Here is a 27,702-nt window from a genome sequence, read left to right as displayed (position 1 = left end):
TTCAGTTTCCTCCTACAATATATTATTATATTATTTTATTCATCCTGCTATAAGACACTATCGACAGCGTATTAACATTATACACTTTGAAAATGTATACAAATTTAGGTAGGTATACCAAACTGTCGAACGCACTTCTGCGATGAGAAAATAACCAAAATACAGGAAATTTAACACGTATGTGGCACAACATTCGTTGCTTTTCAGAAATTACCGGGTTTTTGGTGAATAATAAAAAAAAACAAAACAAAAAAAAATTCTCATAACCTTTAACGTATATCGGATGTTAATAATTCATAAGAGAAAAAGATTAAAAATGCTTTTGTTGGTTTTCTTTTTCTTTTTTTTTTTGAAATGCGTTTATTTTGATTATTATTATTATACATTATGACTGTCACCTGCCTCACTGTTTTTTAATCTGTAACTTACTGTGCCTCAGATGTGTATTTATGACGATTTTGTTCGATAACTCGTTTTATTTTGCATGCTTTATTTTTAAAAATAAAATTTTATATACAATCCGCTACATGCTTGCACGTACGTATGAATAATTTTGTTATTATTATGCTTCCGTATATCGTAGTACCCCATCTCTCACGCGTCACACAAAACAAAATTACCGTTCGTTTCCACCTGCATATTGTCGTTGCAACGATACGACGGTCGTATATACACGGCCGGAGACCAATTAATTGCATTTTTGGTCTCCGTTTACACACACCCACACAAGCATGTCACTTTGTTGTTGTATTTGTGCGTTATTTATTTTGTTTAAATATGATATAATTTTTTATTTCTTGAAACGTGCAGATTCTGGACGAATATTATTGTAATGAGCGGGTATGGACGCTTTTAACAAATTCGTCCGGTAATCGTGAAGACGAGTGACCAAGGAATCCTATATACATAATATAATAATATGTTCTATAGGACACCAATCACTCGCGCACGCATTTTCATTTGGGGCTGAGGGAGTGGTAGGAGATGATTGCGCATATAGATCCGTAAAATAAATTTATCATTTCAACTATACATACAATATTATAATACACAAGGTGTCTTGCCATAACTATTGTACCCATAAACGCTACTGTTTTTTTTCTATTTCAGGGTACATGAAATTATAGGTATTCGTATTACTTAAAAAATTAATAAAAGCCAATTTGTTTTGATCATATTATCCATTTAAATATCTTAAAAGTTGCACTTTTACTAATTTTTGTTAAGTGTTTAAATATCTTTATAGATCTTCGAGTTTCAGCAGGAGTTTCTAGTATAGAATAATTGTAATCCGGCGGATATATACGAGGACAAACACAGTAAAACACTGTGCGCATATAATGCGCGTGCATAGTGATTGGCCAACGATATCAATGTAGTGTTGAAGAGAAAGAAATAAAATCACAGTTTTGAAGAACTAAAGTGATTTTTATATTTACACGTCTTAACTTTTTATATGATATTTAAAAATAATAACACAAAGTCAAGTCACGATAACTCGAAAGCCTGTACCTTGAATTGTTTATAAGTTATATTGAAATATATAATTAAAAAAAACACATAAATCGAGTTAACTTTTAACCCCCTCCCCTGAGATTCGAGTTAACTAGATTCGACTGTAGTTTTACTTTTTCCAAAAACTAGTCATTTACCTACAATTTTTGTTATTATTATTTTTATTTTTTTTTGTAAGCAACCTTCCTGTATTCATCATGATATTTTTAAATTCATATATTTTATAAATAATAACAACTGATATATTATAGTGACTTATAACTCTTATAAGAATAAAATGAAAAATTTTGGAAGAAAAAATACCTTATCGATTTGCTGTGCTATGCGATCCGATACTAAATTGCTAAAATACTTGTTATACAAGGATAACACTCAGGGATCCAATGATATGATAATCATTTCTTATTATAATATATCACAATTAAATTTCGAATAATATTTATTGGCAGACTCGCGAAATTTCACAATTTTCAGAAGTGTATATAATTATTATAATACGTGACTCGTACCTACATAGTCACTATTTGAGCACTTGAAACCAACGCTGTACGGCAAGTGTGTGTCCAATTCTCATTCCAAAATGTCGGTGTACAACATACAGAATGCAAAGACATAATATAATATTATATATTGTTTTCGGACTAGCGCACGCATCTCCTAGCAGCTGAAATGCCTCGTTTCCCCGGCCTCGAATGTATTTCATCGTTGTTATTAAATATTATAACGTGTATATAACGTACATATTATATATGTATACACACATACACACACACACACGCATATATATATATATACATGATATATGTATATATATATATATATAAATGTGTGTGTATGTGTGCGTGTGTACGCGTTATATTCATGTAATGTTATGTGATATATGTCTAAACGTGTATTTTGTGTGTTAGGAGTACAGTGTGCAACTGACGTTCCGCGAACAATGGATGGACGAGAGGCTAAAATTTAACGATTACAACGGTAAATACATTGAAATCACTTTGCTTACTAAAAGCGTACTCGAGCAATACAACCGGCATAACTTAGGAGCGCGCGTCCGGATTCAAGTTTAACAGTGAAGTACCTACCCACCACCCCTCACCACGTACAACCGGACTCTATATGATCTACGTACATACAATATTAATGTATACTTTTCATGTGTTTCTACTTCGAATCGAACGACTCGATTTCTTTCTTTTTTTTTTTTTTTTTTGAATTTTCACTTCCGTAACTTTACGGACAGTATTTGTATATAATTTTACGCATATAACTAGCTAAAATATAGTTTAGTGGCCTACGAAATAGCCGAATAATTAATTATTTATACATATTCACAATAATCAGAAAATTCTAAAAATTAGTACTTTATATTTTTTAAATTTGAGAAATTCTTTTAATCAAGTCACTGTCAACGTTAACATGTTAACATTTATTTGCATTAACAATTGGTTCAAAGCGAAAAAATAAACTTATGTTTCCTTGTTTGAATAGGTAAGATGAAATACTTAACTTTAACTGAAGCCAGCAGAGTGTGGATGCCAGACTTGTTCTTTTCTAACGAAAAGGAAGGTCATTTCCATAATATAATTATGCCAAACGTGTATATCAGGATATTTCCCCAAGGACTAGTGTTATACAGTATAAGGTTAATATGAATATTAATCAATTAAATAAGTAGAAAATTATTACAACTTTATATTTTCACTGCTATTAATATTATTGTTATTTAGAATATCACTTACTTTATCGTGTCCAATGAATCTCAAATTATATCCACTAGATCGACAAACGTGTTCACTCCGAATGGTCAGCTGTAAGTCAATATAATAATTTAATGTAATAGTTTTTAAATTATTTAAGCAACAAATTCAAATGCTTTGAAATGATTTCCTAGACGGTTGGACAACTGATGATTTAGTATTTTTATGGAAAGAAGGCGATCCAGTGCAAGTGGTAAAAAACTTACACTTACCCAGATTCACTTTAGAAAAATTCCTCACGGATTATTGCAACAGCAAAACTAACACAGGTTAGTTTAAGTTTTTATTTTACATTGAAAACAATGTAGAGACAATTAAATACATAAATTAAATATCAGCGTAATTTTATAAGACTTTAAATACCTGATTTATATTCTAGATATACTCAAAAAACAATAACAAATATGTACATTATTGTAGGTACTTTTTACAAATTACGTAATAACCAAATGCAAGAAGTATCTATCGTTATCGTGAAAAACAGAGTTTTTGTATATTTTTTTTATGAACAAATACATCCTACATGTATTTTGGGAACTCTAAATTTACATATTCTAATATTTTATTTCTCGTACATCACGTAAAATGCGTTTTAAAAGTTGATTGCTTTTTGTGACAAAAAAATATTATTTTAAGTGTTTTCAAAATTGGATGGCTATATACTGTATAGTGTATGTTATACAATTTAAACATTGCAAAAAAAATGTTATGTTTATACTTTATAGTAATATTAATAACTAAATCATTCAAGTAACGAATAGTAAAAAAAAAAATGCATAATTTTTACAAACACCCCATAAATCCAATATAATCCAATATACTAATAGTAATCTAATAATTTAAATAACATTATTACAATTTGATTAAATAAAACAGTATTTACATGCCGCAACATGAATTAATGGTAAATTATGACTCGTACAATAATTTATATTCGGACTCGTTTTATTCATAATTCAGATACTCGGATTTGATTAAAACTTAAACAGCACAATATAATTAATTATGGTAATTTAATGAAATGTATATTTGCGGATTTCCTTCAAACTCTAACGCAGAAACACGAAATAATTCCCTACAGCACTATCCCATAAACCTAACTTCAGATAAGTTTCTATAAACCTCTCATACCTACAGAAACTCGAGATTCGATATGAAAAATATTAATACAACGATGATTCTAATTATAATTTTAGTCATGCCAATTGCAGATACATCCACATAATAGCATAAAAAAACAATCAATTCGTAAGAATAGGCATGACTACAGTATATTATAAAATTTGGTAGGCATCGTAATCAAAAAAAGTTTATCGTGGTTTTAAGTTTAGCGCTCGCCTATAAATATTGAACGACTCGCCAAACACGCTCAACCATATTTTTCTTCAATAATGCAATTATTTAAAAATCTGATTTTTCGAATTTTTGAATATACGAATATATTTCTTGGCATTATTTGTACTACTTAAGGAGTATTTTGTTAAAATACAAACTTTTATTTTTCAAATGAGATTCCTCTTACATACTGTTGTTTAGTTAATAGGTAATTTTTCTGTAAATGACAATGTATCAAAAACAGAATTTAAACGAATAACTTAAGAGTTATTTACTTTTATAAGCTAAGAATAATAGGTCTATATATGATATCGGATTTGGAAGATAATATATGGAAGCTATAGTGAGAATTCTTAAGTATTAATTACAAAAAAAATCTTAAGAATTTGTAAAGACTGTCTTAAAGTATCTTTGCAAATTTCAAAAATCAGATTTTAAATATATTGATTATTAAATGAAAAGTGGTGGTTAGTATGGTTGATATAATAAGCGATTGAAACCGATAAAATCTCTGAGATCCTGAATGAATATTTATAGGCGCGATTGAAGTGGGAGGGACTTTGATGTATTTAACTTCCCCTCAATTTTTAAATCAGCACTCTCGTATAATTTATGATATTTTTATAATATGGTTAATTAGTTCTTATTTTATGTAAACAACAAAGTACATAAAAATATGTAATAATATTACGAACGTGTAAGAGCAGTCGAATTTACTTATCATGGATAATTTACGATTATAAAACTATAAAGACCTAAAAAAAATATGCTTCAGCATCCCAGTTTTTTAATTAAATTCACACCCGGGATTATAAAAAAACATACGTAAACGTATAACCAACACCCGCGATTACACGTCACGTAAAATATGTCGTTTACGGGTCGGTAATATTGAATTGAGTTCAACAAATATTTTTCGGTTGCTCAAATTGAGTTTCATGCCAATTGAAACGTTATTTTGAAAACGCCACGTGAATGTTAGCTGAATACGTATAATCTCTAAAGAAATGTGTACCTGCTTGTTTACACTGAAAAAAAACCACAGGTTTCCTTTCAACACAGTTACTAATTTTTGTCTGTTAAGCATTTTTCGTCAAACTTTTCGCTGTGTTGCGTTTGTCGAAATCTATTCTAACACTGCGTTATTATAGAAGACAATTATTTGAATAAGCACTTGCACACATGGTCACAACAAGTACACTGTTGAACCGCGTCTTCCGGCGTATTTTCGAAATCGATACCACTCAAACCCATTAATCATTACCTATGAAACTAGTCCTAAGTTTTCTTCGTTCGACATTATATCAGTAATCGGGTTCAACTTAAACACCTGAAAACAGTCCGGACCGGATTCAACGCGTTATCCGCGTATAAGTCAGGTATTATGCGTCCGCTCGGGTCCGGATAGAATGCTAACCGAGTTACCGAGTTTACATAATATCATAGACCATATTTCGGTGGATTAAATACGCATAATATATACATATTAAACTCGTTTGTTCCGACCCATTTTTTACGGGTTTTGGGCCGGTTAAAGTCCTAAAACCCGATTGTATCCTGCCGTCCGGCACCGCGGCGGCCGCAGTCGTCATTTTCCCGCCCGTCAATCGACGATGTACGGTCGTTTGCGGACCAGTCGGATCGCACGCGTGTCCGCGCGCGATGTGTAATATTATTTGTGATGATACGTCGCAGGTGAGTACAGCTGCCTGAAAGTGGACCTGCTGTTCAAGCGCGAGTTCAGTTACTACCTGATCCAGATCTACATACCGTGCTGCATGTTGGTCATCGTGTCGTGGGTGTCGTTCTGGCTGGACCAGAGCGCGGTGCCGGCGCGCGTGTCGCTGGGCGTCACCACGCTGCTGACGATGGCCACGCAGACGTCCGGCATCAACGCGTCCCTGCCGCCCGTGTCCTACACCAAGGCCATCGACGTGTGGACGGGCGTGTGCCTGACGTTCGTGTTCGGCGCGCTGCTCGAGTTCGCGCTGGTCAACTACGCGTCCCGGTCGGACACGCACCGGGACGACATGAGCAAAAAGTGCGACCTGGAGCGCACCGTGTCCATGGACGTCGGCGACTACGAGGACGGCCCGAACTCGTTCAATATGGTGAGGTCGAATAGTACGGTGAGCATTGACCGAGCGCGGAGAACCCGGTTCGTTCGAAGCGCTTCATTTACTTTCCAGCTTTTTCATTCTTATCGTTATTCGTTTTTCATTTTTATACCTACCTACATAATTTTTATTTATTATTTTTTTTTTTTTAATTTCGTTTCGTCTTACTTTTTAACTTTTATTATTATTTTTTTTTTTTTTTTTACAACGTAATAGCGACATAATTAAATATTATTGTTACTATATTATATTATACTATACTTAATTGATGAATTATTATTAATTTTTGTTTCGATTCGTTAAATTGTTTTATCGTACCACGGACCAGTTACTTTCGTTGGTTTTAGATTCAAACACACTCGCACACACAAACACACAAACACACGGCAAACTCTTGAGGATTAACAAACGCTCATCACAATTCAGTCTTAAATAACCCACCCGTATTTGCTAACACACTCCTCCAGTCCTCCACCATTACACCACCGCCGCTACCACAAGTCTCTTTAACCCTTCGAGTGTTTGGATACTACTTAAGTTCAGTATTCCTTCGACACACATACACACACTGTGTCTTTTCCATGAGAACTACAAGTAAATATGTAATTATTCGTCTCGTTTCCTATAGTGTGTGCATAATGTACGAGGTAATATTGTTTTAACGGAAAACGCGCATATATTTATTACTACATGATATATATCATCCTATATTTCTAAAAATATTAACTTCTTTTGAAATTTCGTTTTGAAAGGTTTAAAACTCACGAGAATGATATCATGCGATTATTGTTATTGTATAAACAATACTATATATTGTCTATTATTAGTGAAATCGATATCAACTTTAGATTTAAAACGAAAATTTATATTACATTGTTACTAGGTAAAGCTAAATTCAAAAACGTATTATATGTACTTACGCATGTATCGAATGTTAAACGAACGGTTTTTACTTTTTTTTATTAACAAACATCTAAAGCTTAATAAGAGCAGTATAAAATGAGTCTGGGTCAAAATCCCGACATTCGTAATCCCGAAATGTAAAATACCGACATACCAAATCCCGACAAATCACAATCTCGGCAGTTTAAAACCCCGACAGTTCAAAAACCGACAATTTAAAATACCGACAGTTTAAAATCTCGGCTATATCACCAAACATATTTAAATATTAAATTCATTATAAAACAAAAGACGTGTACACGACGTATCTAATTAATTCGATTAAAATTCGTTAATTTACGGGTGATTAATAAATTTATTTAATTTTTAATAACTTGCTTTTGTAGACCATTAGTTTTATTTTTTCACAGTACCAGTAATACAAGTCCTCTCAATTTTTATGTTTTTTCATTAAATATCCCTCGATACATATTTTAGTCTTTCCTTTTATGGATGTAATTGTTTGACAAATTATACTAATTTTCAAATATTATAACAATAAATTTTTAAATATAGATACTATACCAATATAGTACTATACGATTAACACACCAATATACATTTCTTCATTTTAAATTTTCAACTGTTCACTCAGGATTTAGTAGATTAAACTTTTATAAGATAAGATATGAAAAGTTATTTTATTTTATCGGAATTTCAAATTTTCAAGATCTTAAACTGTCGATATTTCAAACTTTTAGAATTTTGGTGTAACGCTTTTGACCAGTCGGGGTTATTATAAAATCGCGTGAAAGTTAATACTTTTTAAAATAGGTAATGAATTTAAATATTAAAAAAGTCATTCTAAGCATTATACATTATACATTCATTAATTATTAATGAATAATTGGTTCTACATTAAAAATAATTTTAACAAATTGAATAAATCAATACGCGATTTTCGAAAGACAGAAAGAGCAAAAATATTTTATTTCATTCTATTCTACGATAATTCTTATGTGATAATATTAAATACTTACCAATTCATAATTGTATATTTACATTCCAAATTAGATGAAATTTGTGTTAGTTGATTGAAATTATGATACTGATTTTTCTAATATTATTGTTATGAACAAACGTCCAACAGATCAAACACTACACAATGGGACACGTATTAAATCAAAATTTAATTATTAGTAATATTTTGTTAAATGTTTGAAAATGGTTTTTTTTCTTCTTATACTGATTGGGTCAACCTATTGATAAACATAGAAACAATCAGTGAGATTAAAAAAAAAAACCTTATAATACAATAATACAATAATACCTTACACGATAATATAATAAGCTATCGGTTGTTATAGTTCGAATTTAGAATATTATACGTACATATTGTAGTGCATTTATTGTGTTCTTTTTATTATTTATTTGTTCCCGAATATGAATCTACCTCACGATGTTTTAAACTCTTAAAATTTTCAAACTGTTTATTTATGCATTTACCGATGCTGCAGTATTTCGTCATACCTGTAATCGTTTAATTTTATTTAAGTATAATTTGATTTTAGTTTTTCAACTATGTTATTAATTTATTTACAAACGCATTTTTCATTATTTATTTTTAAATGAAAAGCTGGGAATCAATGTTTGCACTATCCGCATGGTCTGCATCCTTTAGGTGAATAGTTTCTCAAGCGACATGACGCCACCATCTCGTTATGTCATAAATCCCGAAAAACCAATTTTAATTTTAAAAAACAAACTGGTCGATACTCAATACGCGTTTACTGTGCACATAATTCTGTAAGCAGAAAATCAAAAAATAATGTGCGTACCGAATAGAATATTTTTTCTATCATATTTTAACATATTTTCAATTATGACGAAAATCTGAACGGATAGCGTGAATGTCGCTTGAGAAATGTTTGTACACGGTTAATGCGAAAGCTTGGCACTAGCCCGAATGATTTTTTTTTTAAATCAACCGTATCAATGACGAATACGTACTTTTACGTGTATTCGTATTATATATTATTTTATCTACGGTGTTTTTAAATCATAACATGTAGGTATATAATATAATACTTATATACAGTTGCGCACCCAAAGGGAAGCGCTGGTTTTAATACTCGAATTACGATAAATTCATAAAATTAACATATAATTTTATCTCAAGATGATTTCTAACAACTTTTTATAAAAACCAATAAATAATTTTAAAATTTAACAATGAAGAAGTTGTGTATTTATTATATACGCTACAATAATATTTCTGTATTATTTAAATTGACTATGAATCAAATATTTCAATATTTTTTGTTTAACGTTAACATGGTATAGAGTTTAACAAATAAAATATGAAATCACTTTCTTGACAAAAAAATTCCTGGGTGCGTGACTGGTATATTGCACTTGGTTTATAAACCACGTTTCCGCTAAAATCATACTTTTTCCTTTTCCACCATCACTTGTTTCCGCTTGACGAGATTACGACCCTTTCGTACCCATTGCACAATTTAAAAGAAAAATGTTAATATAGTAAAAGTATTTAGGTATTTATATGTATAAATAAAAAAATAATATCATTTTTATAAAGATTTTTCTCTTTTTACATAGTCACGAAGTCAATTTCATACGTCATAAATATTTAACTATAACAATAAATTTATAAAGTTAAAGTCATAGAGTTAATTTATTAATTTTTATTTAAAGTTATAGACAAACCCAACTAATATAAATAGGCGATTTTATGACTTTTGTTATTTACGAGTTCTATATTTCTATCTATATAATGTGATATTGTAGTATACACGTGAATTTATATTAAACTCGTTATACCACTTATACCTATAAACGACATATATGATTAAAAACATAATTTACAACTGGAAAATGGAAATGTATGATTTTAGCAGAAAATGGTAACAAACATAGTAACGTATATCGAGTGATCCATTGATATGTGGTGCAATCATTTGTTTCGATAGGTACCTGATCTATTTGATAAAGTTTTCAAAAAAAAGTATTTTTCAAAAAATAACATTAACTTAGGATAGTGCAGTTGTCTGATATAATAATTCAATCGGAACGCCGCTCGGACGCCCGGTATACGTTACTCGGGTTTTGGAATTTTTTTTTTTTTTTTTTAACTTTCTTGTTTGCCGCGAGGAGCGGAAGACTTGCAAAATAAAAAATAAAAAAAAAATTCCAAACCCCCCTCCCTCCCTCGTGACCCGATCGGCGTTCGCAGTAGGCACGCCGTCGTCGTCGCATCATAAACGACGTTTAACGCATGTTGCGGTGCGCGCGCGCCGTGTATTTCCGCAGAAACCGCTGATGCGCCCCGAGCTGATGATGTCCCGGGACAAGATGAGCCAGATCATCCACCAGGCGCCGCCGATGGAGAAGAACTCGTGCTGGAAGTCGTGGATGTCCAAGTTCCCCACCAGATCTAAGCGCATCGACGTCATATCCCGCATACTGTTCCCGATGGTGTTCGCCATGTTCAACATGTCCTACTGGTCCACGTACCTGTTCCGCGAGGACACTGAGGAGGACAAGTAATTTATTACGCCGAGTCACCGCCACCCACCGTCACCACCGCCGCCGTCGTATTATTATTATTATTATTATTATTATTATTATTATTGTAACCCTCGACACGTCGATCGTAAGTGACGTGCGTTCTGTGTATTTAGATTTCTGTTTTACATCAAACGATTTCCATTACGATCGATTTTGTTCGTTTATTTTATTATTACTATTATTATTATTATTATTATTATTATTATTATTATTATTATCATTATTATTATTTTTTTTATATTATTATTATTATTATTATTGTCGCCCACTATACGTCGATTATAAATGACATGCGTTCTGTGTATTTTAATTTCCGTTTTGCATCAAACGATTATCCATTACGGTCGATTTTGTTCGTCTGTTTGATTATTGTTTTGTTCTATTAGTTTATCGAGTACGCTTTTTTTTTCTTTCTTTTTTACACGAATCTCTATATACGTAGTCATTATCTAGCCTAAATCTTCTCTCAACTTGAAGTGCATTTATTCGCATCGATACAATTATTATTATTAATAGTAAAATCAACCAGATCTCCCGATAATTATATGATAAATAAAATATTATAAAATGGTGTCCACTCCACATGATTATGTATCGATTACCATCTCAATCGATATTTTGTAATTTTTTTCTACTCTCCATGCTCAATTTTACCTTTAAACGAAACCATTTGATTCATTTGTTACACACCTGACAGATACAAAGAGACAGGGTCCTTATACGAAATCTGTCGGGGAAATCTATTCGCGTGTCTGACGCGCACGAATCGATTCCATCCAAATTTAATTTATTGGAAGAGCAAGAGTTTTCTTACATATAAAAAGCCATGTTTATACCTCATAGAAGTCAACGTGAAACTCCATCGGCGTTTTCCATAACCCGTCGAATTGAAACCTGCACTGTCCATTTCGTCATTCCCATTCGAGTTAATTAAATTAATTAATTACAAACGCTCAATTTCGTTTATTTTTTCTTCTATTTTTCGCGTTTTTAGCCTTGTTTACTACCATCAAGACGATGAAATATCACACCAAATATAATCCGTATGCGTGCGTATTCCGAATAATATATGCATATTATATTTTTCAAATCATACTGATAATTCATATGAAGTGCACAAACCGTTTACTGTGCCATTCGATATTTGTTTTTCATTGCATAAAAATTCAATTTTCGTCTAAGCACAATTTCAAATATTATATTACGTTATATTATCACAACAACCATGTTTAGTAATTATATAAAAATTAACATATAACTTACTGTTGTAGATACTATCTAATAAGTCCATATATGGTATTAGATATTAAACATCGTTCTCGAATGTTAATTACTCATATTTTATCATTTATGTGCATACTATATTATTTGTCATCAAGACTGTATTATATTCATACGCGCAAAAGGCCACTGTGACGACATACCGTATGGTAAACAGGGTGAGATGGAAAGTTCTGACCGAAAATGCTACCGGTTCGATGATTTTTAAACCCGATTAATGCTATATTAATGTCTTATAGTCGTTAAGTTACAGATAATTAATGAATTTGACCATTAACTTAAAATCACACATATGTATATACTATATATATATTTATACGGGACTAGAAAAAATTTAAGACACTTAAACTAACCAAAATATGTCAAATATAATTTTTTCTTCAATCATATATTTCTATTATAAAATAAATGGTGTTTTAAAAACATTCCATTGTTCCTGAATTTTCAAACATTTTGTCAACGTTATGAAAGATTTTATTGTTCTTGTATAAATCAAATTAAATAAGTTTATCATGATATTACAAAAAAAGTTTTTTTTTCACAATTCCACTAAAATGTTTAAGTTATTTAAATCATTTAAACTAATTAACAATTAATGAATTTTTGTTTTCTGTCATATTTATGTGTATGTGTGTGTATAATATATAACCCAAATTCAGTTGACGAAATCAAAGATAAAGAAACAACAACTGACCATCGTCTTTTTCCGTCCGTCATTAGTTTATGTCCAGTTATACAATCGCATCTTTGTGGTCTAATGGTCACGGTTAAATTATTTTTGAAAATAGAAACCCACACATCACGTTTACTTGCATCATATGTAAGACGCGTGTGTATAGAACAAACGTCATACGATACACCAACTATATTTAATTCATCTAACGTTGTCTTATCTCCTGTAGCCCATTTACGTCAGATTAAAACTTTTCACGTCCCCTGGCATAATACGCTGAATCGTTTAGTCTAATTTTGTATAAAAACATCCGCCCCCGATCGAAAGTATATACTTAATAGGAATATTTAATTTAAAATTAAGGTTTATATAAATATATATATATATATATATATATACAATTTATATAATTTAATCGATAAGATAATATTATTAATTTGTGTTGTTTAACACATTTTACGCTATATCATAATGTATAACATGAATATTAGTTGCCAGTAAAGAATGCTTAAAATGTGATTTTTTTTTTTAATATTAATACCTGGTTCACTTAATTATGCAATAATCTTGTACACGTTGGTTGTAACGCTGACCATTAAGATGAACTGGACAGGTTTAAAATACGAATAATTTAAAATAAAATCTCATTTAATAATTTAAATCAGTAATCACTAAATTATATATATTTAATATTAAATATTGTATCATATAATCATTTGACATTTATATTACTGTAAAAAAGAAAATAACCAAAAGTCTGACATCTTACTTTGAATATTTTTGTTTGTTTCGACCATGCATGAAATTATTTTGATTGTATGGTTTATAAAAGTAAATATGTAGTATGCACACAAATTAAGATCTGTTACAAATAAAAAACATTTTAAAATATATAGGCCATTACGTAATCTGAGTAATTCATAAAAGAGCAAATTTTTAAATAAAATAAACAGCTTATGAAATTTTCAAAAATCTTAAGCCAATCAATTTTATGATTAATGTCAATACATAAAGGTAGTCGTTAAAAAAAAATATCCGACTTAACAGAAAATGTCTTTATAGTAATTTTAATTGGTATTGCCTATATAGGTAGGTAACTCTTTAAATATTTTAAACGTCAATTTATTGTTCTTGTACCTATCTAATCAACTTTCTATTTTCCATCTATTATTTTCATGTATCTGTAATATATTATAGAATTATCTTTTCGATAATATCGTTGCTAATTTCAGTAACATCAGATGCAAATGTAGGTAAACAAACGGAAAAAGTTTTCTATTGATTTAAATTTTAAAACCTCATAGTTGAAATTTGAAACCTTTAATATAGGTTCTCGCGCTCCATTCATTATGTACCTAGACAAAGGCGCCATTAGTCATAGTTAAAATTTAAAAATAAATAAATATTGAATCTTCGTGATGGAAAATTCCACGTAATGTGTGAGCACCATACACAGAAAATATTTTTGCACTTTGTAAATTTATGTAAAGTTAAGTTTTTAAGTAAGCTGTCAGTGATTTTTAAAAGTAAAAATAAAACTTTCATTTGATTTTATTGCCGAGATACTCTGTGGGTTTATAACCGCATATTAAAGTAATCGTGCAGGATAATCGATTATTAATTAATTAAAAGCATTATAAACGATTAGTGTACTCAGTAAGTTTGTTTCAAATTTTTATGTTTTTTTTTTGTTTATTTTTTTTTTTTTATTATTATTGATTGGATTTATTGTTTGTTATAAATGTTAGCATTGAGTTAGGTACATTATTATGGTTAAGATTTCTGAAATCTGGCTAGAGTGTAAAAATCAAAATCATTTTATTATAAAAAAGCATTTTTTACGGTTTAGTAATGGTGCTTTCTATAATCAAGTCAAAGCGTAAAATGTTATTTAACATTGTTAAGTACTTATGAAAAAAAAAAATAGGAAAGTAAATTTTAATGTAATAAAATATATAATAATATTAAGTGTATCGTGTTATAAATAACAACTATTAACGATCGTCGCATTATTGTTGTCCAAAATATGAACATGTATAAATCAAAATCAATACCAATAATGTGTCATTAACTAGACGTACGAGTGATAACGAGTTTTAATATAATATATATATTATATTTATATGTGTTAGTGTATAAGGTTGTATAAGATTTTATTGAATTACAATTTTTAATATTATAGATGTTGAAAATATTCTCTTGAAAAATAAAATATGTGTAAAAAAAATCAATTATTTTTATGGTTTATAATTATTTGACTACTTATGTATTCAAAATAAATACTTATGGTCATACCTATCTATACATATAAAATAACATATCCTGATGGCTGACTTACTAATTCATCATCATCTAGTCGGAATTGCTGGAGCTATGAGTATGATATTTAATTATTAGTATTGTTTTATGAAGTAGAAATTCATTAGGAAGAGATTTTTCAAATGCATCTCCTAAGGGTAAAAAAGGGGTTAAAAAATATAATAATCGGAAAAATGAAAAACATTATTTCTTAGTAGGATTTTTTTTTTTTTAATTAATAATATACACTCTATAACACAAATAATAAAATCTTTTACCTTAAAAATATGTACAATTTATATTAACGGAGTTTAAGGAGGAGTAAATCCATAGGCATTTAATTTATCATAGACAACGCCGTGCAAAATTAGCTAGTGGTTTTATAAAATACATTTATCCGTGCAATATAATTTAATAAAAAAATCTTGGATAGTCCACATTTTGCACAATGATAATAATAATGTATTGCGAAGGCATTAATTTGTAAAATGTATACATTGTTTTAGTGTCCGTATACTTGTAAATACATAATTCCAAACAATCTATAACAATATTATTATATTAAACTCTATATGCAATAATTTATGTTATAAAATTACTACTTTTATTTATTAGGACCATTTAAAATATTTGTAAAATAACAATTCTCATATCAAACATAAATACCTACTGTTTCATTAAATCTAAATAGGTATATATCTAAATTTTAACGAAAATAAGATTAAATCTCATCCTACTACATAGGTAAACTAAAATTATACAAAAGAGAAGTAAAATATTTAATACATTTACTAAAAAATGAAATTAATAAATTATAAATTATGAATAACCATAAAAAGTTTAAAACGTATAAAAAAAAAATATTAAGACTCATTTGAAACAAATGTAAGTATATATATATATGTCAAACGTAGTAGCATTGATTATAGAATAATATTTTCATAATTACTAACAATTTGTTTACTCATTTATTAGTTCTTTACTTGAAATTTGAAATCAAATGACCATAATATTTTATACATATATAAACATTAAACATTAAAATAAATATTTGTTAAATATATTTATTATTGCGTATAACGCTCAAATTTTTTTGGTAATGTCAATTATATGATCACCTTGTCATCCTCTAACCTTCGTAAGTTGTAGCCGCTAACTGCGAATTACTAAAGTAGAAGCGGCGCGTCGAATAATGATATTATTTTTCTATTTTTACTTCATATCTCATAATTTTTTTAATTATCCATATAGTGGATACTTATCAGATTTTTTAATCTAATATTATCATTTGGGGTGCCGCAACTAGGAACTACCCCACTCACGCCTTCTGATTCCTTATCTCTGTCAAATTTAGTTATTGTACTTAATGTTTACTACACACATATTGTAAATTATTATATTTTAAACAAATTTAAAACATATAGAATACATACATGTATAATTATTTTTAAAAAAGTAATAAAATAATTATTACAAATGTAAGGTGAACGTAAATAACAAATATATCATTATTACTGCTTTATAATACAGTAATGATGTATTTCTGCATTTTTTTTAATATTAATTATAATAATAATTATTATGAATATTACGTCCATACCTAATACCTAATTATGACGCGCTCACTAACTACATAAATAATAGTATGATATTATCCGAGTGACAATAATTTACTATTTTTAAAAACTATACGAATTTATTTAGGTACAATTCTACAAAGTCTTGAATTTTCCAAAAATACTCTACCTATATAAAGACTATTTTACAAATAATTATATAGTATAATTACACATAAAAAAATACATCCCGGTTGGTATTTTTAATTGGATTGTTTTGATTTCCAAGGTTAACTTTTTTATGATGCTCATTGTTATAAGTACCTACGTATAAAAAAAAAATATGTTCGTGAAATTTTCAGATCATTTTTCACAGTTTACACAGCAAGACACGTTTTATCACCTGATGGTCAATAAAATACAATATGAAAAGAATCTTAATATTTTCGGTAAGTATGATTTGTAAAAAATATTACAGATAGATTAATCACATATTTATAAGAATTTTAAAATAATATTATATATATGTGTATACAAGTATATTTATTCATGTGATATGTCTATACAAACCAACTCTATAAAATTAAAACCAATACTGACATTATTATAGTACAGGAATAAAAATATACTTTGTTTACTTTACAATTAAATTAATATTAAAAATATAAATTTTATAAAAAATAAATACCTGTTAAGTATTTATTGTGTATTATATTATTTGTGTAGTTTTAAATTTAAATATAATTATGTGTTCATATTTAATAGCTAATAGTAATCTTAAAATTAAAAATAACACACATCAACAAAATTAACATTTAAAATGTTAGCAATTGGGTACCACTGTTATGTATATTAAGTGTCGAGAGTTTCACTATTATGGATGTATTAAAATTATATAACAATGAAATATCATTGAATACAAAAAATGATTCTAAAGTGGAAACAGTCTGACAAAGACACAGAGTCTTTATTACCAAGTATATTTCATAATGTTTTCTTGATATGTGTAGCTATATTAAATTAATTTATTTTACCTTTAATATTACAGTAGGTTAATACAATTTTTCCCGAAAATATTGCATTTATTATATTATTAGTACTTAATAATTATAATAATATATATTTATACAAATTAAATCAACTTATACAACTAAATATTCAATAATATTAATATTAATATTATTGAATTATTTTTTATTTTATTGTTTTGATCATTAATTTATGGAATTCAATAATGTGAATATCATAAAACAGCTAAAATAGATTCATAATAAAAGTAAATAAAAACATTTTAAAATAAATCAAGAATGACATTATATGTAGTAAAATTCATAATAAGTAATATATGTTAAATAGACAAATTCATACGAACAATGTTTTTAAATTATAAAAAAATGATTAACATCATTATTCATTCTTTGAATATAAGTAATTATTTTGTCCAAATTCAAACTTAAAATATCTATATAAAATAATTATCTTTTTATATTTTGAAATTTTATGGTTTCAATATACTACTTATGAGGAATATTTTATTAAATTACCAATAATTTTGACCCAACAAATAATTTTTTATCGAACATATAAAAAAATAAAAAATGTCTTGTTAACAAGTGTTACTATTTTTATTTAAATCAAGAACAATATTTGAACTAATTACATATATAAGTTTGAAACCTTTTATTAAATATTTAAAATATTTTCCTCATAAGCAAAAATTAGATCACATATAAGTCAAATAAAACTGAAAAAATCAAACATTTAAAATGCATATAAATAAATTTAAAAAAGCTGAAATGTCTTAGAAAATCTATCATACTTAAAAAATAATTATTTGATGAATTTTTCAAGTCTCTACATTAATATTAGTTTTTAAATTACAACAAAATTTATTTTTTTGATAATTTATTTTAAGTATTTCTTTTTTGTAATCTTTTTTTAGTCTTAATATTTTAAAAAATACTAAAAATTTTCTATTTTTTTTCTCGAAATTCCGTCTACTCAAAATAAAATTAAGTTTTCGGTGAATATTCTTTTTCTAAGCGGTTTTTATCCGACTCACAATTTTTGTGATCCTGTATACTGGAACTCAAGGTTTTTATCATTTTCATATAACATATACCATTTTAGATCGTTTTTGTACTATTGGTCTTGCATCAAGTGTGGTGCGATCGTGACGACATTGAAAAGAGCCATAGTAAATACCGGTCATATCCAAGACCGTCGCGACCATCACCTGGCGGTAGGCGATTTGGAGAAAACTATGGGTGGATATACCATCGTGACGAGGGTTACTGGTATCATCCGGAGTCTATGTGGAGATGGCATCCAAATAATGGATGGAGACAATACTGTCAAGGCAACTATTACGGTCACTATAGCCGTTGAACATATTGCACAGAACCATTTTTGAGCCAGAACCTATGTAATATTTTTTTAATAAATACTTTCTTACGTCTCAGTCACATATAAATACAATAAAACCGATATTAAATATATTTAACTAAAAATAATCACACTTCAGTAACTCAACTTGTACCACTTCTTACATACAATAAATCTACCACCAAATATATGTATTTACAATAAATTGTTTATTATCTGCTATATTAACTGATAATATTATGTAAACCATGTTGTAGTTAAAAACAAATAAAAATATAATTATACTAAAATGTTAACAAAATAAAATTCAATGAGGTACCTCCTAATTAAAAATGGTAGATATTATTTTATTCATCCTAAACAACCTGTATAAAGCAAATGATCCGTTTTCAAACTTTCAAAACATAATTTTATATTAAAAAAAAATGGAATTATTCAATATCATATAACAAACTTAATGTAAAAATTTAACATTTGTAAAGCTAATAACCTGTGTAATTGATGCTTGACCAATAAAAAAATTAAAAATAGATAATATTTTATTATTTTAAAAATTTTAATCAATTTTGAGCCAAATTATAACCTATCTATTCTTAAATTCCTAAATGTATTCTACTATATCACGCAAGCGCTCTACTGGCAACGACCAATCAATGAAGACAGGCAACAAACGTACTCCTAAAAAATCTGTCGACGCAACATAATACACATTATGAAAATTATAAAGTTCCATACAAGAATAATTGAATTATTCAAAAGAATTTTACTTTTCAAAAATAAAATTAAATGTTTTTATTTTATGTTAAATTTAGACGCTTTCCATTAGATAGTATTAATGGAAAATTAATTACCAATTAGGTATAGCACATAATACGCATTATATGATTTTGAGAAAATGGACTACTAAAACTTTACAAAAAGCAATTTTTTAATAAATACTTAAATATTACATAGGTAGATTATCCTTTAAATATTTTTAACTTTTTTTTCTTATACAAATCATAAAAATTTTAAATTAAAAAAATATAACGCTCACCGACACTAACTTAACTTAATACTAGTAACTAATCTATCCCTAATACATAGGTCATAAAGAGATAAGAGAATATCACTATTAGTTATAAAACACACGCAGGTCTAAATAAAAATAATAAACTGTGCAAAATGGACCAATAATTGTTTGAAATAAATTTTATAAATATGATTGTATTATTTTACTTAGTGTACAAAATAATATGCAATTATTGGTAAAGTATCGTCTATATTAGTATATTTTTATTCCGGTTCAGTGACCATGTAATGTAAATATCGAGTATCAAACTATCAACTTATTTTTATATTTTTAATAATAAAACCATTTTTTCGTAATTTAATACACAAAATGAAATAAGTAAGTTATTACTCATTAGTTTCACAATGGATACAATAATACAAATGTTTGTAATGATTATAAAAATAGTATAAATTATCAAATTGTTACATTTTAAGCCTATTAATTAATAGTTATGCTTTCCGACATAATCACTGATGAGACGCTTTAATCAATCACAAATTAAAAATTTTATATCTATTTTGTCAAAATCATATTTATCTATATCTGAATCATTTTATGAAAATACGTTTATCATAATCCATCCTCCTTCGAAAATATGCCCATAGAAAAGACTAAATGGACTAAATTAATAATTCTAAATTTTTAACCTAAATAATGATCCTTACTACTTTTAAAAAATACAACAATTTTATTATATATATATATTGATTTGAATTTTAGATAACAGATGAAAAATGTTAAAGAAACGTATTAATATAAAACATATTAAATAATATATACTTAATTTTAATTCCTCAAGATCTCAAACTACAACATAACCAGTATTTGAATTGTTTTTCCGTAAATTAATCTACCGTAAAATATTAACTACCTAAATCTCACTTTGGGTTTTAAATTATAAAAATAGTTTAATGAGTTCTTGTTGCAACGTATGTTATTATACAATTCTTAACTAATATTTTGAATTAATTTCAGTCGTAGTATAAATACTATAAACTTTGTATCTTAGAAAAAAATGTATTTTATGAATATTTATTTTTCATATGCATATTAATATAATTTTATTTAGTGCTTACCAAAAAAATATATTTCATGACTATTTTTTACGATCGCACATTGTTCGAAAGAAACAATGTATTACCATGTTTTTTTCTTCTTTCCCAGGCCTTTTATAAAACAGGAACCTTTTATAATTCTTAGCCGCAGCGTATAGTCACGACCGCGTGTTGATATAACCCCATTTTTTTTTCTAAATGTTAATTTATAATAGGTAATGAATATTATTACTACTTATTGTGTTAAAATGTATAAGAGGCTTAAAATTAAAGATAGATAAATACCAACGCTGACGACATTTCACATATAAATAATTATAACCTAATAAATAATAATATTTTATGCCTACCACTATATTATTATTTTAAATTCATTTCATAAAATAATGTTTCATATTTTTATATTCAATCTTTACAATTTATAAAAATGTACTGTTATTAATTATTAATTTTTACAATCATTTTTAAATATTAATTATTGATGATATGTAATAATATATATTTAAAAACATCATAGCCATCATCAATTAACATAATTTAAGTTCAAACTACTGTTATTACATTTTCCGATAGTTTCTATAGTCATTTCCGATATTAAAATGCCACTATATAAATCACACAATATGTCTAACGTTTTAAAACGAAAACAATTACAACGAAGATAATTTATATATAATAATTTTACTTTATTAATATCGTTTAAAACATTATATTAAACGTTTATTTATTACCGTTCAATTCTTAGACGTTTGTCTTTGTGCATACGTCTGTTTTACCACCGTAGTTTTTGAATACACAAACATGCGTTTTTGTTGTGGTGGCTGCACGTCTGACGAGTGTATTGTCATTTCATGAATTCAGTCATTGCAGCAAGACGGTTTTTGCGTACTTACTACTTAGTATAGGTATAATAAATTTGTAATCAAACATAATGGGTACACTCACTTACTAATTTGAAGAGCAGTATAATACGTCTTCTTTTGTGGATTTATCAGAAATTCTACATAAGTTTTCGACGGAAAAAACGGACGTTGTATACCGCGTTTTAAATAAATTGGTCAACATTCGGTATTTAAGGTCCTACAGTTTTTATGCAATATTTCAGCATGCGTAATATCCAGAGCTAATTATGTATATATAGGTACTTGAGGATAATTGCGCAAATTGAATGGGTGGATGGGTTAGATCATATTAGCAGAATATGAATGTATAATATGACATTCGCACGTTTAACACAGCCGTTAGGTTAGCGATGAACGTACTGAAGGATTATCCAAATGTTTTTTGAGCAATGTATTTTTTATTAACTAAGTATATATACCGTTTATTCGTATACATTTATCCGGAGCTGCAGCGTATCGTATTATATACCTACATTATAATTGTCTACAAATCTATACAGTGGTCTGGGAGAAATAAAGCACTGGCTCGGTAAACGCATTAGGGTGTTGTTGTTATTATTAATTCTCTGCAGGACATCTATACGAATGATGATGGATAGTGTAATTATTCCCAATGCACACTTATACCAAGATAGAATTTCCACATCATCTGCAGTAGATCAGTGCCGCACTTACACTACATTAGATACACGTCCACACTAACACGTATGTATTATAATATATCGGCATTCGGTATTGTACACATATAAGTTTTTTAGAGCTCTTGCGCACGCTTTCAGTGACGTATGGATTAAATTGAAATATTGTTGATGTCATAAACGAATTTTTTATGTTAACTCATGGATACTTAATTACCCCTTTTCTTGACATGCAGACATATCATAAGAAAAGGGTAGACAATCGCTCTAGATTACACTTATTATAATTTATTTAATTATTAATTAACCATTATTATGATTGAAACTTACTTTCTAATCAATTATTTATTTTTACTTACTGGACATCGAATTTAAATAATTTTATATTTTCTAAATCCGTGATATTTTCTTATTGATTTTCAAAATTAAATAAATAACAGACTATTTACATTTGTGGAATTTGTTTTTTTTATTTAATTATATACCATATTTAAAACTAATACTTATGAATGATAAATTATGATAAAAGTTACTGTAATTATTATTTTCTGCAAGTATGGCAATATCATATTTTTAAACATATATTATAATTTAAAATTAAAATAACCTTTTTTATACGTTACTTATATTCCTATGTCTAAAAAGTTTTGCTTAGCCTAAGAATCTTCATATTAATTAATATAGATATTGTCATGTACTTCGATGTAGTTTATAATATTCATTCAAATAAAATTCAAAAATTTCAACAAAATGTTATGAAATTTATTTTGAAAATGTTAAAATGTATACTATTTAAAAAAAAAAAATCATTAAAAATGTAGTAAAAATCAACCTAAATAGGACAGGTTATGTTTTTGATTTTTGATAGAAGAATAGTTAAGTTTTATCAGTAATAATGGATTAAGTCTAAATTAATAACATTGAAATGTGGATATTATTGTTATGATAATCCATAGAAATAGATTTACCTGCTAGATTTCTGTACAGTTTTAGTTAATTAATTTTTTAGAGTCATAATTTATATATATATACTTAAGTATAATCAATAAAATATTATTTTTTTACCTAACGCATAATAATTATTCTTTTAATAAAAGTTAAAAAAACTTAACCTACTATGATTTAGTCAATTTTAATTCAAGTTAAATATTATGTATATTTGTATTTATAGTAAATTTATAACAAAAACATTTAGTTATTAAGCCAATTAATTAATTAAATTTAAAACAATATATAATTTATTTTTAAAATAGTGTTTTAATGCACATACTCGTATATTTAAAAAAATCTCAAAATGCATAAAAATTTTCATATCTAAAAATATATTTCAAATGTATGACATTAAATTGAAATTTTATCTAAGCTTTAGCTGTGTTACCTTTAACTCTTAATCCCCGTTAAACGAGTAACGAGTTTCGTCGAATCTAGAATTATATTTGCTACTCGCAAGTCGTAACTAAAATATCACATCAATATTATAATGGTAAAAAATTTGTTTGGCTAAAATTTCGTCACACTGCACACTACTATATTAATAAAAAAACTCACGGACGACGACCCACGAATGGTTTGTTCAAGAATCGAACGGCGCGCTGATATAAAATGGCTGGCAACGACCGAGTTTTTTTAATAGTACACTGTGGTCTGCAAATACTGTAAACTCAGTTTGGGTGAACAGTGACGTTAAAACGGTATGATCGAAAATTGGATGCTGCAAAAAAAAAAACGATCGACGTTATCCTCTTTGCGTTACTTACGAGTGGGTAACTACAATATTTCCTGTCAGTTGATCTGCAAAAAATGATAGCCAATATTACAATTTAACAATGCTTGCATAACGCAAAAAATTTAAGCACCAACGTAAAAAACTCAATGTACGAACACCAATAATATTCCCTAACTTACACTAAGATTAATAATATAAGCGAGTTCACCAAAATGTAAAATCGAACAACATGACATTTATACTGTGGAACGTAAACTTTTTTTGTTGTACGTGGACCGGGGAAAAAAGCAAATAGTGCGTTGAAATCTGTTAATAAACTTATTTAAAAATATAATATCTACAACATAAATATAATTTATGATACTTGACAGTTTTAAAACCAAAATTTTAACGATTTATTTCATAATTTTAGCATAAAAACGTGTTTGAAAAATTTCTCTTTATAAGTATTGTAAACTGTAATACTGAAGCTTGATAGATATTCAAGGGGAGTGATTATTTAAGTGCCGTATAAGTAGAGCTGTTTAATATGAACATATTTAATTAACACTGGACTCTGTGCGCTTCAACTACATTATTGTCGTTGTTTATTTTAAACTGAAAATAAAAACGTAAACAGATGTAAAGCTGCATACACGCTTATTACATTTGCACGTAACGTAACGTAGACGCACTATTCGTAATCTCTCCAGGCAACAATCTTTTTATGCGACTAGAGTTTTCCAACAACTCGTAGAACGCGATATAACTTTGTCGCGTATCAACTTTTGTTACGCCTTTACGTCCACACACGTATTGCTGTTACGTTATGTTACACGCAAATGTTACTAGTGTGTACGAAGTGTGAGCAATTTGAAAATACGTAACACGCATTGATAAATATAAATATATACGACGGTGCCTGTATAAATATATACAGGTGACCGCACAATGTCCGGTGCGCAACATTCCGTCGTTCGTCAACCGGATCCAAACGCAACACGCGGCGTGCCGGCGTCGAAAACACGGATGCCAGCTTCCACATCGAAACGCATTGTATTTATTGAAGGTAGTCTCATTATCCACCGCTTTAAACGCTCGTCCCTCGCTGCAGATATCTAGACGTATAGACAAAAACGTACAAAAGAGGGATTGTCAAGCCGCCAAACCACAATCCGGTAAGACGCGCATTCGTTTTCAACGCATTATTACTAATACATTGCAAACGGTTATTGAGAACCGTTCAAAAACAAAAAAAAAAAGGTAAATAAATACTTGAAAATTCTCGTCCTACATATGACACGCATAATAATATGTAATTACTGTAGTGTTTAAATGTATTTGATAAGTGACGCCAACGTACTCCATTGTAGATCGTCTAGAAGGTATTTTATTTATATGTGTTTGCCCACTGCAAATAATAAATGTGCATACAAATATTTTTTTATTTTTTTTTAAATAAACCGTTCTGTTGCACATACGTACAAAAGACGTTATTGCGAAGAATTTTTCGTTTCGCCGTTTGCACCGTATAATAATACATAATAACGAACACGTCATAATTCTCAACCAGCGTGTGTAGTCACGAACGGACTATTTTTTTTCACAACCCTTTGTTCTTAGACGTTTTCTCCCGCGGGATCACGACATTCTATGCCCACAATTTTTTTTAATCATTATTTTTTCCCTCCCGTCTTCTATTCCCTAGTCGTTCAATTAATATTATATTTTTATTACACACCGCGCCGAAAAACCGCTTTCGGCCTTTTTTTTTTGTTTTCGCGTATACGATAATATTCCCCGCTGTAGTCTCTTTTCCCGAAACGGTCTTTTTTTTCATTTAATTTTTTCTCCTGCCCATTCAAGTCCGGTTTCTCAACGATGACAACCCCCCCACAACCACTCGCCACCCATCATACCATTCGCCCGCCCGTCAACGATCGAATATATATACATAATATATTAAATAATAGCCGTCCCCCTGCCATTCGCACGGCGGCGTTCTTGTACGATGCCGATGCACTTCGATTCACCCGTCCCCGGTGCGCTTGTGATGGTAAGAGGAGGGAAAAATATTTTTTTTTTAAAACCCACCTACCATTGTCTATAACAGTGTTTCCCAAACTATGGGGAGGGGATAATAATAATAATAATAATTATTATTATTATATTATTAAATTTACCATATAGTTAATGTTACTGTTATCGATATGTACACGAGTACAGATACATTGATAAATTATAAACGTTTTTGAATCATATAACTTGAATCAAATCATGATTACTATATTAAATTAGCCTTTTTTACTGTTCTACAGATCAGGTACCTTTAGTATAAAAGATATGAAATCTAAACCTGAAACAATATCGTTCGAATTAAATACCTAAGAATTATAGAATATAAATATTATAGTTGAAATAGAACCTATTACTTAAATACCTAAACGCATAGAACTGCGTACAGCGTACCTACTCTCACATGACATGGTTGAAAACCACTAGTATGTATTCATACCTAATGGCCATTCAATATACATAATAGGTGATTCTTTTATCAAACAACACTCATTATTTCAAAGTCCTCTAATGTTATTGGAAATACTTTTTTTTAATTTTCTTTTACGTAAAATTGAAATTTGGATGAGAGTAGTTTATGAGGTAGATATAACCAAAAAACTACTCGCCCGAATTTAGATTGAAATTCTCCGAAAACTATTCTGCTTCATAATATGAATTTAAAAATGTATGTTGTCATTCAAAAAAGAAAAAAAAACTTAAAAAGTTGTAACGATAAAAATATTTAAATAAAAAACCGTTTGTTTTTATTTCAATTGGAAATTTTGTAAAAAAAAAAAATATTTTCATAAATAATGTAAAAAGATTTTGAACAATTAGTGTTACATAAAAGAATTATCCCGCATATAACACAATATCGTTATGACGTACTGTAAGTGGAAA

The 27,702-nt window shown here is 28.4% G+C and overlaps 2 protein-coding genes across 7 annotated transcripts in view; both read left to right on the top strand.

Moving 5' to 3' along the window:
- Positions 1 to 13,039, top strand: part of LOC112599162 (glutamate-gated chloride channel) — a 37,692-nt gene extending 24,653 nt beyond the window's left edge. For 4 of the 6 annotated variants that reach the window (XM_025345947.1, XM_025345945.1, XM_025345944.1 and 1 more), the window contains 6 exons: positions 2,424 to 2,493; positions 3,007 to 3,160; positions 3,246 to 3,328; positions 3,410 to 3,544; positions 6,306 to 6,739; positions 10,940 to 13,039. In XM_025345947.1, the coding sequence (XP_025201732.1) occupies positions 2,424 to 2,493; positions 3,007 to 3,160; positions 3,246 to 3,328; positions 3,410 to 3,544; positions 6,306 to 6,739; positions 10,940 to 11,176 (1,113 nt within the window). In that variant the 3' untranslated portion in view covers positions 11,177 to 13,039. The remainder of the gene's footprint in view (positions 1 to 2,423; positions 2,494 to 3,006; positions 3,161 to 3,245; positions 3,329 to 3,409; positions 3,545 to 6,305; positions 6,740 to 10,939) is intronic. The other 2 variants (XM_025345949.1, XM_025345948.1) reach the window with 1 other exon arrangement.
- A 4,330-nt stretch (positions 13,040 to 17,369) lies between these two features.
- On the top strand, positions 17,370 to 19,560 carry LOC112599138. Its single transcript, XM_025345903.1, has 2 exons — positions 17,370 to 17,454; positions 19,136 to 19,560. The coding sequence occupies exons 1-2, from the start codon at positions 17,431 to 17,433 to the stop codon at positions 19,391 to 19,393; spliced, it is 282 nt and encodes a 93-aa protein (XP_025201688.1). The 5' UTR covers positions 17,370 to 17,430; the 3' UTR covers positions 19,394 to 19,560.
- Positions 19,561 to 27,702: the final 8,142 nt, after the last annotated feature.

The sequence above is a fragment of the Melanaphis sacchari genome, unplaced genomic scaffold (assembly GCF_002803265.2).
Source record: "Melanaphis sacchari strain LSU unplaced genomic scaffold, SCAv2.0 Contig4_pilon_pilon, whole genome shotgun sequence".
Lineage (NCBI taxonomy): Eukaryota > Metazoa > Arthropoda > Insecta > Hemiptera > Aphididae > Melanaphis > Melanaphis sacchari.
The sequence above is the reverse complement of the archived record's forward strand: the minus strand, read 5'-3'. Positions and strand labels throughout refer to the sequence as shown.